The sequence below is a fragment of the Mauremys reevesii genome, linkage group 4 (assembly GCF_016161935.1).
Source record: "Mauremys reevesii isolate NIE-2019 linkage group 4, ASM1616193v1, whole genome shotgun sequence".
Taxonomy (NCBI): domain Eukaryota; kingdom Metazoa; phylum Chordata; order Testudines; family Geoemydidae; genus Mauremys; species Mauremys reevesii.
This window is the reverse complement of record NC_052626.1, coordinates 149,390,005-149,404,371: the sequence shown is the minus strand read 5'-3', so window position 1 is coordinate 149,404,371 and position 14,367 is coordinate 149,390,005. Positions and strand designations below refer to the sequence as shown.

The window sequence follows — 14,367 nt, the reverse complement described above, 5'->3', positions numbered from 1 at the left end:
AGGAATGGACCAGAGGGGATGAGCCTGACCCAGTGGCCTGGCTCTGTCCCTTTCCCAGGGCCTGGGCTCGTGGGTTTGTAGGTCGGGGGATGTGAGGAAAAGAGACTCTGTGCAGAGGGGAGCCGGGCTGTGAACGGGTGTGTCTCACAATGGGGTGGGGCGCAGAGATGAGGGTTCATGAGCTTCTGCTTTCAATTTCCTGTGAATCAGAAATGTAATTGCTGGGCTCCGAGCCAGACAGCTGGAGAACCAGAGTCCGAGGTGCCATGGCTTCCTCAGCATCAGCACATCTGGCCAAAATCAGCCCCCACACCCACGGGGCGGCTCCCGCTGGGTTTAGAACCCGCTGCCTCGAAGCCAGAGCTCCCTGCTCCGCCCGCTGGAGGCTGAGCTGGGCCGTCCCGACCCAGAGCTCCTGTGGGGCTGGATCATGGCAGGACTCTGCTCCCAGCTGGCCGCGCTGCTCCTGCTGCTGGTGCTGCTGCCGTCCCCAGTGCATGGTAAGAGGGAGCAAGGGATCCAGAGCGATGCAGAGCCACGGGGAACAGACCAGAAGGGGAAGATCAGATCCAGATCCTGCCCCAGTGGACTGGCTCTGACTCTTTCCCAGGGCCTGGGTTTGCGAGTTTGTGGGTCTGGGGGCACGTGAGGAAAACAGATCCTGCCCAGAGAGGGGGAGAAATGACAGTGCCGGTCCCCAGGCCCTGCTGTGCATGAAGGGACCCTGATCCCCATCCCCACAGGCATCACCGGCTTGACTCCTCCCACCCCTCTGACTAACCCCCCACAGGAGCCACCGCCTCCAGTCCCCCTCCCATTTGTTGTGCCCCAATCTCCTGCCCTCAGGCTTGGCTGGGTGGAAAGAGCACGTGTGGCCCTGAGAGAGCTGAGTGCAGCCCTCGTTCATCTCATGTCGATGTTCACTCTGAAACCTATTGACACATGGTAGCCACCTACAATTTGGGGTGCGGTATGGGGATTATGGGAGGAGCTATGGGACAGTGGGTGGGGCTTGTATTCCAGCCTGATAAGAACATAATAATGGCCATCCTGGGTCAGACCAAAGGTCCATCTAGCCCAGTGTCCTGTCTGCCGACAGTGGCCAGTGCCAGGTGCCCCAGAGGGAATGAACAGAACAGGGAAGCATCAAGTGATCCATCCCCTGCGCCCATTCCCAGCCTCTGGCAAACAGAGGCCAGGGACACCATCCCTGCCCTCCATGAACTTCTCTAGTTCTTTTTTGAACCCTGTCATGGTCTTGGCCTTCACAACATCCTCTGGCAAGGAGTTCCACAGGTTGACTGTGCGTTGTGTGAAGAAATACTTCCTTTGGTTTGCTTTAAACCTGATGCCTATTCATTTCAACCCCTAGTTCTTGTGTTATGGGCAGTAGTAAATAACACTTCCTTATCTATTTTCTCTGTACCAGTCATGACTTTATAGACCTCAATCATATCTCCCCTTAGTCGCCTCTTTTCCAAGATGAAAAGCCCCAGTTTTATTAATCTCGCCTCATACGGAAGCTGTGCCAACCCTTAATAAGTTTTGCTGCTCTTTTCTGAACCTTTTCCAATTCCAATACATCTTTTGTGAGTGGGGCGACCACATCTGCATGCAGTGCTCAAGATGTGGGCGTACCATAGATTTATACAGAGGCAATATGATATTTTCTGTCCTATTATCTATCCCTTTCTTAATTATTCCCAGCATTCAGTTGGCTTTTTTGACTGCTGCTGCACATTGAGTGGATGTTTTCAGAGAACTCTCCACAGTGAGTCCAAGATCTTTCTTGAGTGGGAACCGCTAATTTATACCACATCATCTTATATCGATAGTTGGGATTATGCTTTCCAATGTGCATCACTTTGCCTTTATCAGCATTAAATTTCATCTGCCATTTTGTTGCCCAGTCACCCAGTTTTGACAGATCCTTTGTAGCTCTTCGCAGTCTGCCTGGGACTTAACTATCTTTAATAATTTTGTATTATCTGCAAATGTTGCCACCTCACTGTTTAGCCCCTTTTCCAGATCATTTATGAATATGTTGAATAGGACCGATCCCAGTACAGACCCCTGGGGGACACCACTATTTACCTCTCTCCATTCTGCAAACTGACCATTCATACCCACCCTTTGTTTCTTATCTTTTAACGAGTTAACAGTCATTGAGAGAATCTCCCCTCTTACCCCGCTGCAGCTTTATTTACTTAAGAGCCTTTGGTGAGGGACCTTGTCAAAGGCTTTCTGAAAATCTAAGTACACTATATCCACCGGATCCCCTTAGTCCACATGCTTGTTAACCCCCTCAGAGAATTCTAGTAGATTGGTGAGGCATGATTTCCCTTGACTAAAACCATGTTGACTCTTCCTCAACAAATTATGTTCATCTATAAATCTGACAATATTGTTCTTTATTATAGTTTCAGCCAGTTTGCCCGGTACTGAAACCAGGCTTACGGGCCTGTAATTTCTGGGATCACCTCTGGAGTCACATTAGCTAATCCTCCATTCATTGGGTCCAGAAGCTGACTGAAATGATACATACCACAGTTATACACCACAGTTAGTAGTTCCGCACCTTCCATCCTCCTGCCTTCCTTCGGATCCTAATGCTGCTCCTGTCCCTATGGCCCTGATGCTGTAATGTCTCCCCAACATTTCTGTTCCCTCCACAGGTGCTGAGGAGAGTCAAGACCAGCCAGGTAAAGACTCAGGACTCCTGGGTTCTATCCTTAGTTCTGGGGGGCGGGAGGTGTGCACCTTGTCCTATGTTAACATGGCTCCCTGGTTTGTGCAGTGTTCAGCCGTATCATAGGGGGGCATGATGCACAGGAGGGTCGATGGCCCTGGCAGGTCAGTGTGCAGGAATATGATGTCAAAAAAGAGGAATACGACCACATCTGTGGAGGATCCCTCATCTCAGCCGAGTGGGTGGTGTCAGCCGCTCACTGCTTCAATCGGTGAGTCATCCTGGCAGGGGATCCCAGGCTGCCCTGACTTGGTTTGCAGTGACATCTGTCTATGGTCTCAGCTCCATCGCTGACTTCCTGCTCTTGGTCAGACTATCCCCATGGTGCAGTGTGACTGTTCCCCTGCTGCCCCCACCCCAGAGCTGGCTGCATCTTAGTGCTGGGTGAGGCATCGCGTTGCTGTGTGGCTGTTCCCCAGCCTCGCTGCCCCAGAAGTGGCTGCATTTTTGTCTATGTTCACAGTCTATCTTTCCTCCTTGATCAGTATTTTCTGCCCCTCCTCTCCCAGCTATCTCAGTGAATCTAGTTATTGCGTGACCCTGGGGGAGCACCAGCTCCCCAACGCCTCCCGCACCTGCATCTCGTCCCCCGTGCGTCGCTTCATCAGCCACCCCGACTACAACCAGAGCACGTGCTTCGCCGACATCGCCCTGGTGCAGCTGATGGAACCTGTCAACTTCACGGACACCATCCGCCCCGTCTCCCTGCTGGGCCCCTCCACCCAGTTCCCAGCCGGGGAAAAGTGCTGGGTCACGGGCTGGGGGAATACCGGGCCAGAGAATAAAGGTGAGGGGGGGATGGGAGCTTGGTGGGTCTAATGGTGATTGGGGGTGATCTGAGAGCCCTTCCTCTGAGCTCGAAACACACAGGGCTGTGTAGCCACGAGGGACATCCTGTGCGCGCGCGCGCACACACACACACACACACACACACACACACTCTTCCCCGTCCTCTCCATCGGGGGGCAGCACTGCGCGCGCTCACACACACACACTCTCGCTCTCTGCCCTGTCCTCTCCATCAGGGGGCAGCACTGCATGCGCTCACACACACACACACACACACACACACACACACACACACACTCTCTCTCTCTTCCCCGTCCTCTCCATCAGGGGGCAGCACTGCACGCGCTCACACACACACACACACACACACACACACACACACACACACACACACTCTCTCTCTTCCCCGTCCTCTCCATCAGGGGGCAGCACTGCGCGCGCTGTGACGTTATTGATATAAATGGGGACCATATAGAACATGGGTTGCAACCAAGGTCCTGTAGTGGCACCAAACCTTAGGTAAAGGGGGTCATATAAGATGTCTAAGACCAGGTTCTGGGTTGCTGGTTATGATTATGCTGTCTGTATGTCTGTGTATCATTTTGTAGTTGAAGTTATAAGTATTGGCTCTGTAATGTCTATATTCTGTATTATGCTCTGCCTCTGGGAAGTGTCCCAGACAAGCTGATGTCAGCCCTGCATAGCTGGCTTGATGGCCCATTAAAGGGCCATCAGCTACACAATTGACCCATGGAGAGAAGGCAGACACGCTTGTGACTCAGCAAAGTATGCAGGGACTGGCCCATGTGACTCCAGACTCCATTTTGCTGTAAATTTCCACAGTGAAGACAAAGGGATTCTTACACCTGGAAAAGTCTATATAAGCCTAATGCCTCATCTCCATCTGGTCTTCAATCCTGCTTCTGACCTCTGGAGGGACTTTGCTAAAAACTGAAGCTCTACACCAGGGACTGAGGACCCATCCCAGCGGGGGATGTTCCAGAGACTTAAATTGAACCTGCAGTTTACTCCATCACTGCTGCAAGCCTGAACTAAGAACTTTGCCATCACTGTATGTAATTGATTCCATTTAACCAATTCTACCTCTCTTCTCTACCTTTTTCCCTTTGTAAATAAACCTTTAGATTTTAGATTCTAAAGGATTGGCAACAGCGTGATTTGTGGGTAAGATCTGATGTGTATATTGACCTGGGTCTGGGGCTTGGTCCTTTGGGATTGAGAGAACCTTTTTCTTTTATTGGGGTGTTGGTTTTCATAACCATTTATCCCCAGGACGAGTGCACTGGTGGTGATACTGGGAGACTGGAGTGTCTAAGGAAATTGCTTGTGTGACTTGTGGTAAGCCAGTGGGGTGAGACCAGTCCTTTTTGTCTGGCTGGTTTGGTTTGCCTTAGAGGTGGAAAAACCCCAGCCTAGGGCTGTAACTGCCCTGTTTGAGCAATTGGTCCTGATTTGGCACTCTCAGTTGGGTCCCGCCAGAACAGCTCCGTCACAGTGGCGTAGTCGGCAGGATCCACAGAACCAGGTCAATTAAGCTTTGGGTCAGAACCCCACGCTGTCCAAATTTTAACTTTGGGATTGAGAGTTTGGTTGGTTAAAGATCAGTGACCATGAGACAGAAAGCATCAGGAAAAGCAAGGAAACTGCAAGCCTTGAGAGACAGCCTGCAGTTTGATTATGAGCAAGAACTGGCAGAAATTCGAATGGAGAAAGAGGCTGATGAGAGAAAGAAAGAAGTTGCTAAGAGGGAAGAAAAAGCTCGTAAGAGGCGTCTGGAGTTGCTGGCTGCTGAGGAGAAAACTCGACAGATGCAACAGGAGACAGCTAGACTCCAACTCCAAGTCAAAAAAGCAATGGAAGAACAGCAGAAACTGTATCCTCTTGAAAATCCAGTTTATGACTGTGTTGATATATGGGGTTACTCTGGGCAGTTTTCTGTGTTTAACCAGTTTTGCTATGGCTGGGGAGATGGGAGTTCTAACCTGGGGAGAAATATCTGTTTGTCTGTGCAAGAAAGCAGTGTGGCTGTAAATGAAGATTCTGAATGTCTGTCTAATGTTTCAGAAGTAAATCTGGAGTTAGATCAAGAGCAGAAAGATCTCATTGGGGAGGAAAATGTTTCTCAGGTTAAATCCCTAACTGAGAAGGGAGAGGGTAAATTTGTAATGGGTAATGGATTGTTGGCTAGTGCAGCTTGTAGAAGTAAACCTGAAATGGGTAACTGTGATTTGCTAAAAGTAGCTCAGTGTAGTGAAAAGAGCAGCAGCTTATCTGTTGGGAGAGGCAATGTGCCTGGTAGGGAAAGTTTGGGGGAGCCTAGGCAGCCTTGTGAGCTGATGGCTTTGTCTAATCAGCAGTTTGGGAAGGGAGAGATAGTGGAAGATGAGTGTCCATATCCCTTACCTGTTTCCTGTGTGGAGAAATGTGACAGTGAGGGGAATGTGCCTGTCTCTGTCAGGGGTATTGACTTGCCTATGAAGGGAGCTACCTCGGTCTCCAAGCAGGTGTCTGTGAACAGCCCTGTGTGCTGGGACAAGGGAAATGAGATCCCAAGCTGTGTGTCTGGTGAATGAGAATGTGTCTCCGGCTCTTCTGTGTCTGTGGAGCAGACAGAAGGTGCCTGTCAGCCTGTGATGGTGGAGGGTGATTCAGTTGTCTCAAAGTTGGTTGTAAATACAGCTAAAGCCCAGGAAGGGAATAGTCCTGAGTTTGTGTCTGCTGGGGAGAATGGCACTGTGACTAGGTTGCATCCAGTTAGTGTCTTAGCAAAATCCCAGAGACCAGACAGTTCTGGTGCTTGTAGTTTGCCAGTTGCTAATGTGTGGTTGGAAAAGGGTGCAGCAGCTCTGTCTGATCAGGGTGATACCCTAGCCGGGGCACAAGGAGAGCATGAAGGTGATTTAAGTGTGTTACCTACTGACAGTTTGACAACTTGTAGCAAGAAGGAAAAGATTCCTGAACTTGTTCATGGCCAAGGGAAGGAGACTGCTTCGGACCTGTTATCTAGAAAGTCTGTAGCATCTGTGGTTGCTCAGGGAAGTGTTCCTTTAGAGCAAGCCCTAGGTGAAGAAGGGAAGGACAAAATTTCTGAGAGGGGTGAATTGCTGCTTAGAGAAGCTCCTAGGGAAAGGAATCCTCATGGTAGCCTGTGCAAGCAGTTTACTGCAACTGAAGGGTGTAAAAGTGATTTAATCAAGAAAGTTTCAGTTCCTAACAGCCAGAAATTTTCTGTTGTGAATGGATCCACTGACTTTCCTTTTGAGAGATCCAGTGTGGGCAGCTTTGAAAAGGTCTCAGGTGGAGTAGAAGCTGCTAAGGAAGTTGAGCAGCCCTATAACCACCTGGCTGTGTGTGGCCAGCTTGTTGGTGGGGAGACAATGCTGTTGGGACAGGAATGTCTCCATGCTGAATCTGTAAGTGAGCAGTCTGTGCTTCAGGATCTGAGGACAGATTCAGTTACTGGTGTTTCAGAGCAGAACAGTTGTATGGCTAAATGCTTGAGGAGGCAGGGGAGAGCAAGCCAGCTCTCACCCTCAGACTCTTTGGATTGGTGTGGTATCTCTGTGAGACAAAGTCCAGCCTTGGAATCCATAGCAGCTGAAGAGTTAAAAGCTAGTGTCTGTGTTGATGCGAATTACTTGGCTGGCAGGGAGAAGACAGAATTGCTAATAGCTGTTAGCACAGAGGGCCCGCCCCATCAGCCAGTGAATTCTGTTAAGCAAGAGAAATCAGGGTTTAATCCAGAAGGAAAGAGAAGACTGAATTTTGCAAAGGGAAGCCACAGGTTAACCCTAAAATGCCCAAACTCCAATGGTATTGAGCCAAGGGTGTGGCATGACAAACATGATTGTAAATGGACACTTGCAATGAATTTGTTGTTATTGCTAATGCTAATTTTTGTAACTAATGTGTTGCTATGGCCAAGAACTGTAACAATGTACAATGTGCCTAATCATTTGGAAAATCGATGAAACATGTTGAAAGGAATACATGAAAACACACTTTATGTTAAAGGGCCTTGCTATACTGATGTTTCACAGTTAATGCCTGTAAACAGTGTTGGAACTTTTCACAGGGGAAAATACATTCCAGACCTGATGTGCTGTATGAGAGGGGAAACTGAGGCACACTACCATATTGCTTTCATGGCTAAATGCCAAGATTCCTGTTCTATGAACAACATCAATATCTACATTGGTTTAATGTTAATTGGGTTCCAAACATTGGCCAAAGCTGGTATGGATAAAGTAGCTGTTTTCTTTAGCTCTTGGCAAGATCACATGAAACATACAGGAACCATGCTGCAAAAGCTAACCAAGTTATACCTTAAGTTTGTAAAGAGATCCATTCATGTTATTGAACATGACTTTGATAAACCATTTCGGTTATACACTGGTACGGCCTCTAGCCCAACACTAGCTGTAGTGAGACAGACCCAAGGAAAGGGGGCTCTTGGGATGCAGTCAGCGATGTTTTGTCATCCCTTCCTGCATCAATTTTGCGTTGGGGGTGTGACGTTATTGATATAAATGGGGACCATATAGAACATGGGTTGCAACCAAGGTCCTGTAGTGGCACCAAACCTTAGGTAAAGGGGGTCATCTAAGGTGTCTAAGACCAGGTTCTGGGTTGCTGGTTATGATTATGCTGTCTGTATGTCTGTGTATCATTTTGTAGTTGAAGTTATAAGTATTGGCTCTGTAATGTCTATATTCTGTATTATGCTCTGCCTCTGGGAAGTGTCCCAGACAAGCTGATGTCAGCCCTGCATAGCTGGCTTGATGGCCCATTAAAGGGCCATCAGCTACACAATTGACCCATGGAGAGAAGGCAGACACGCCTTGTGACTCAGCAAAGTATGCAGGGACTGGCCCATGTGACTCCAGACTCCATATTTTTGCTGTAAATTTCCACAGTGAAGACAAAGGGATTCTTACACCTGGAAAAGTCTATATAAGGCTAAGGCCTCATCTCCATCTGGTCTTCAATCCTGCTTCTGACCTCTGGAGGGACTTTGCTAAAAACTGAAGCTCTACACCAGGGACTGAGGACCCATCCCAGCGGGGGATGTTCCAGAGACTTAAATTGAACCTGCAGTTTATTCCATCACTGCTGCAAGCCTGAACTAAGAACTTTGCCATTACTGTATGTAATTGATTCCATTTAACCAATTCTACCTCTCTTCTCTACCTTTTTCCCTTTGTAAATAAACCTTTAGATTTTAGATTCTAAAGGATTGGCAACAGCGTGATTTGTGGGTAAGATCTGATGTGTATATTGACCTGGGTCTGGGGCTTGGTCCTTTGGGATCGAGGGAACCTTTTTCTTTTATTGGGGTGTTGGTTTTCATAACCACTTATCCCCAGGACGAGTGCACTGGTGGTGATACTGGGAGACTGGAGTGTCTAAGGAAATTGCTTGTGTGACTTGTGGTTAGCCAGTGGGGTGAGACCAAAGTCCTTTTTGTCTGGCTGGTTTGGTTTGCCTTAGAGGTGGAAAAACCCCAGCCTAGAGCTGTGACTGCCCTGTTTGAGCAATTGGTCCTGATTTGGCACTCTCAGTTGGGTCCCGCCAGAACAGCTCCGTCACACGCGCTCACACACAATCTCCCCTGACGGGGACGTTTATGCGCACTCTGAGCTGCAGCCCCTGGATTGTGATGTTGCTCACATGCCGAGCCGCCGTGTTACACTAGGAGAGATTTTCCCCAGCACGTCCCCGTCCTTTCCAGCTCCCTCGGCATCCCCGAGGCTCCATCCCCGACTCTCTCATTCCAGATGCACTTCAGCCGCCCCGGACTCTCCAGGAGGTGCAGGTTCCTCTCGTCGATGTGTCGACCTGCAGAGAACAGTTTGAGGAACAGAGACACTGGATCCAAGATGGCATGCTGTGCGCTGGGGCCAGGTGTGACCCTAATGGCCCCGGCAAGGTGGGCTTCTTGGCTTAGGGGGGGCAGCACTGGGGCTGCTTGAAATTATCTGGCACATTTTTCTGTTTGCAAATATTGGCCCTTCCTCCCCTGCTCTCAAACAAGGCCCAGGTGGGTGATGTTTTAATTTGATCGTCCGCCGCATCTCATTGATGAAGAAAGCAGCTCTCCTAGCACCAGTGCATTCTGGGAGATCTCACAAGTCACCATAGGAATGGGGGGGAAACTCTCTGAGCTCCGGCCCCACAGAACTGAGAAGGTTAAACGTAATGTGAGCTTAATGCCAGAAAAAACAAACCTAACAAGGGTGGTCACTCTGCCCCAGCACTGCAGCAGGACATGGCATGAGAGGGAAATGGGATTTATCCCCAGCTCCGGGAGGGAGTGGGGGCTGGTGGTCAGAGCAGGGGGGGTTGGGGCCAGGACTCCTGGGTTCTATCCCCAGCTCTGGGAGAGGAGTTGGGTTGAGAGGGTTAGAACAGGGGGGCTGGGAGCCAGGACTCCTGGGTTCTCTCCCTGGTTCTGGGAGAGGAGTTGGGTCTCGTGGGTTAAAGCAGGGGGGGCTGGGAGCCAGGACTCCTGGGTTCTCTCCCTGGTTCTGGGAGAGGAGTTGGGTCTCGTGGGTTAAAGCAGGGGGGGCTGGGAGCCAGGACTCCTGGGTTCTCTCCCCGGCTCTGGTGGAGGAAAAACAGGAGGCACTTTGTGGGAAGGCAGGCAAAGTGGCCGCTCTCATTGACCCTAGTGTCCCTTTCTCTCTAGTTTGACTCCGGGGGGCCTCTGGTCTGTCCAAGGAACGGCAGCTTCGTCCTGACTGGGATCGTCAGCTGGGGCAACAACTCCTTACCCCTGCGCCCCAAGGTGTACGTCAAGGTCCCAGTCTATGTCAACTGGATCCAGAATGTCACGGGTGCCGCTGGCCTCTCCATCGTCTCTCCTGCCGTACTCAATGCCAGTACCACCAGTACCACCCCACCGGGGCCCTGCAGCAATGGCTTAGTCTGCTCATGCCTAGCGCTGGCTCTGGCTGCACCGCTCCTTGCTGGGCTCCTGCTGCTGGCCCTGTGACCTGCCCCCTGGGGCTCCCACCCGCGCCAACCCCCCGGCCCAGACGCAGCCCCAGGTAACATGGCAGCCCCCCGCCAGCAGGGGTGTGTATAGACCCTGCCTTGGCACCCAGTGTGGGCTCCGCATTGCTGGGGCCTGGGGGACACGGCTGGGAGAGGGTGGTGGACGGAAGCTCAGGGGGTCGCTATGGGGAGTGGGCACAGGGGGTCATAGCCAGCCCTTCCTGCAACGCTGCAGCACACAGCCCCCGGGGGTGACTGGGAGGCCGGTGGGGAAGGGCCCCGCAGCCGCTTTGATCCGGCCACTTGTGCTCCGAAAATCCTCAATAAATCGGCTTTGCAAACTCTGTCTCCTCCCGGCAGCAGCCGCGACCTGTCTGGCAGCAGCTGGCACCGCCTCCCGCTAGGGTCAGTCCTGCCGCCACCACTGCTTGGGATGAGCTGTGGGACAGCAGAGTGTGGGGCTGCCCATCGCGCCAGGTGCTGCGCAGACCCCCCCGAGATTGGGGCCCCCGTTGTGTCAGGTGCTGTACAGACACTGACCAAGCTCAGGGCCCCTGGGCACAGACACGCCCCCCCCCCACAAACTGAACTCAGTCCCTGCATCATGCTGGGCACTGCCCAGACCTCCTCCCCCACCAAAACCTGGGTCCCCATCGTGGCACTGACTCGCCAGAGCAAGTGGGAATTTTATGAACTATTTTTATGGTCATTAGCTGTGCCTCAGTTTCCCCTGAATGCCTCATTGTCACCCCGTGTGTGGGAAAGGACTGTTTGCTCTCAGGGCAGGCTAGCGACACTGCCCTCCCCTTGCGCTGGGAAATTCGATCAGTATCACTATGTCACTCAGGGGTGTGAAAAATCCACACACACCCCCGGGCAAGTTAAACTGACCTAACCCCGGGTGTGGCCAGCTCTCGGTCAGTGGGTGAATTCTCCCTGCGTACGGCCTATCGGGGAGGTGGATTAACTATGCTGATGAGAGACACCCCTGCAGCATTTCAAGTGTAGCCAAGCCCTGAGGCGTGACTGTCGCCTCGCTGCCTGAGCCAGGCCGGGGTCCTGGAAAAGGACCGGCCGACCCCACGTTGGTGGAGAATCCATGAAGATGACGGAAAATCCAACCACCAGCCATTGACACCTGGTGGCCAGCGCCCCGGTGGGAGATGGATTTCCCCACCTCTCCGCAGGGAAGCCGAGAAGTACCCCCCAGCTCCAGAAGAAAGGACTGGGGAGGGGTGGGGGGGGGATAAGGGTTGAGTGCTGGAGGGAGTCGGGGTTCACACCTGGGGACTGACCCAGGGGGTCAGACAGAGCTTGAACGTGGGGTTCACTGCAGCATGGCTGGGCCTCTGGGCTGACCAGAATGGACCATGGTTTACCTGTGCTCCCCAAAGAACCCCATGTGCTGTGTGCCAGGTGACCAACAAACCCAAGTATTTTGCTGAAGGGGATCGTCCTAGAGATGCTTCCAAAGCTGGGGCCGTAGCACCGATCCTGTGGCTCTGTGACAGATGGTGGCAGAAGTGGGATACCGAATGCACTAGGAGTATTGTGACCTGCAGCAGTAAAACGAGGGTAGTCAAAGGAAACAGGAAGAGAATGGCGGATAACCAGCTCCCGAAGAAGAATATCACCAAACTGTGAAGGAATGGAGGGGTGGGTGCCGGCGAGCTCAACAAGGCGGCGCTGGTTTCACAGCTGGAGAAGGTTGATTGGACCCAGGCAGGGAGCCAAGAGGGTCTGAGAGCCACGGAGGCGGCAGCAGGACTAGCTGGCCGGGAGAAGGAGCAAGCTGAGACCATGCGAAGCAGCTAAACCAGGAACAGGAGATGGAGAAGGGGAGGGACAGGAGACCCCAGAGAAGGGTCATTGGGGAAAGTCCCCAGCTGCCAGCTGCACAGGGACCCTGATACCAAATGGTTGCCCCAGGGTAAGGAGGGGGTGGCTGCCCTGGGACACACTTTGAATTGCCGGAGCTCCACACCGCTGTCCCGCTCAGGTGTTAGCTGGTGACTGACTGGTGCGTGTCTGGTTACTCGCTTTAGCCAGTCAAGAACTCTCGTCTCCCTCTTCCACAGCGAATAAACCTTCCGCTCGTGTGTTACAGGACTGGCTGAAGACGCTATCTTTGGCGTAGGGTCTGGGGCACCAGCTGAGCTGGGGTTAGTGACTGGTGCCCTGGGACTGCAGCCAGCCTGACTGTGGTGTGATTTTGGGGACCATTCACCACGAAGTCCAGTTTGTCTGGGTGGAAGCTAGACGGGAGAGGCTAAGGGGCCTGTCTGTGACCCCACGGTGAGACTGTCACATTTGTTACTGGCCTGGTGAAATTATGCAACATACCACCACTTTGGGGTGTCTGCCCTGGTTTTGACAGTCTGCCCTGAGATAGGCACTCAGAGTCATGAACCACACGGGACAGCCTGACAATGGGGTGAGCAAAGAATCCAGCATCCTCACTCCCCAAAACAGCTGCTCTAACCACTAGCCCCCATTCCTCTCCCAGAGCTGGGGAGAGAACCCAGGAGTCCTGGCTCCCAGCCCCATGTGCTCTAACCCACTAGCCCCCACTCCTCTCCCAGAGCTGGGGAGAGAACCCAGGAGTCCTGGATCCCAGCCCTCCCCACTCTAACCACTAGCCCCCACTCCTCTCCCAGAGCTGGGGAGAGAACCCAGGAGTCCTGGATCCCAGTCCCCCTGCTCTAACCCACCAGCCCCCACTCCTCTCCTAGAGCTGGGGAGAGAACCCAGGAGTCCAGGCTCCCAGCCCCCCCGCTCTAACCCACTAGACCCCACTCCTGTCCCAGAGCCGGGGAGAGAACCCAGGAGTCCTGGCTCCCAGCCCCCCCACTCTAACCACCAGCCCCCACTCCACTCCCAGAGCTGGGGAGAGAACCCAGGGGTCCTGGCTTCCAGCCTCATTCTCACGCCATGTGTCCAGGACAGGTAAGGCTGGAGTTTTGCGGTGGGTGTCTTACCTGTCTGATTCCATCTCCCCATAGTACCTAGGGAGCAAAAAAAGAGAAGCGGAAGATATTAATGAGTGTGTAGGAGCAGATGAGGGTGGGGACATCCAGAGGAATTGCTGGGACATTAGCTCACCACAATCCCCCAAACTCCACCCACTGCCCCAGGACAGCCCTGCTGTCCTCACACCAGCCAAAATTCCACATCTGCCCTGGGAATGTGCCATGGGAATGAGGCTGGCAGCCAGGAATCCTGGGTCTGATCCCAGCTGTGGGAGGGGAGTGAGATGGGATAAAGTGGTATCATTGGGGTTAGGGACAAAAGTTAAGGTTGTCGTAGGGCTAAGGTTATAATGGGGTCAGGGTTAAGAGTATCCTTGGCTGAAGGTTCTCATGGGGGTGAGGTTCTGGATTGAAATGTGGCATTTCTCTTTCTTTCTTTCTTTCTTTCTTTCTTTCTTTCTTTCTTTCTTTCTTTCTTTCTTTCCCCTTTTTATTAAGATTTTTTTAAAAAAAATATCAATCTAGCTAAATTTCAAAAGAAAGTGTTGCTTCAAAGTGAAAAGTGCAGATGGTTCATTTGGAATATGTCCAAAAACGTTTCCACTTCTCTGAATTTTTTTTTCATCTGAAACTATTTGGCGAATTCAATCTGGATATGTGACGTTTTAGTTGACCCCAAACTACATATTTCAGGGAATAAACCATCCCTCCAAACGCTGTCACTCAGCTGTGCGCACTAGCACAAGAAATACACAGCTCTAGACAAAGCAGCCAGCACACCTGCGTGCATTTCCCTGGCTTGGGTTCCTCACTGCTGGGGAGTGTGCAGTGCTTTGGCTTTGG

At 51.9% G+C, this 14,367-nt stretch overlaps 1 protein-coding gene across 1 annotated transcript; it reads left to right on the top strand.

Annotated features, from left to right (window-relative positions):
* The first annotated feature begins 390 nt into the window (after window positions 1-390).
* On the top strand, window positions 391-10,615 carry LOC120403357 (serine protease 33-like). The gene is made up of 6 exons (XM_039534349.1): window positions 391-500; window positions 2,676-2,702; window positions 2,798-2,960; window positions 3,259-3,536; window positions 9,337-9,488; window positions 10,248-10,615. Exons 1-6 carry the CDS (start codon window positions 431-433, stop codon window positions 10,551-10,553), a joined length of 996 nt encoding a protein of 331 aa, XP_039390283.1. The 5' UTR covers window positions 391-430; the 3' UTR covers window positions 10,554-10,615.
* Window positions 10,616-14,367: the final 3,752 nt, after the last annotated feature.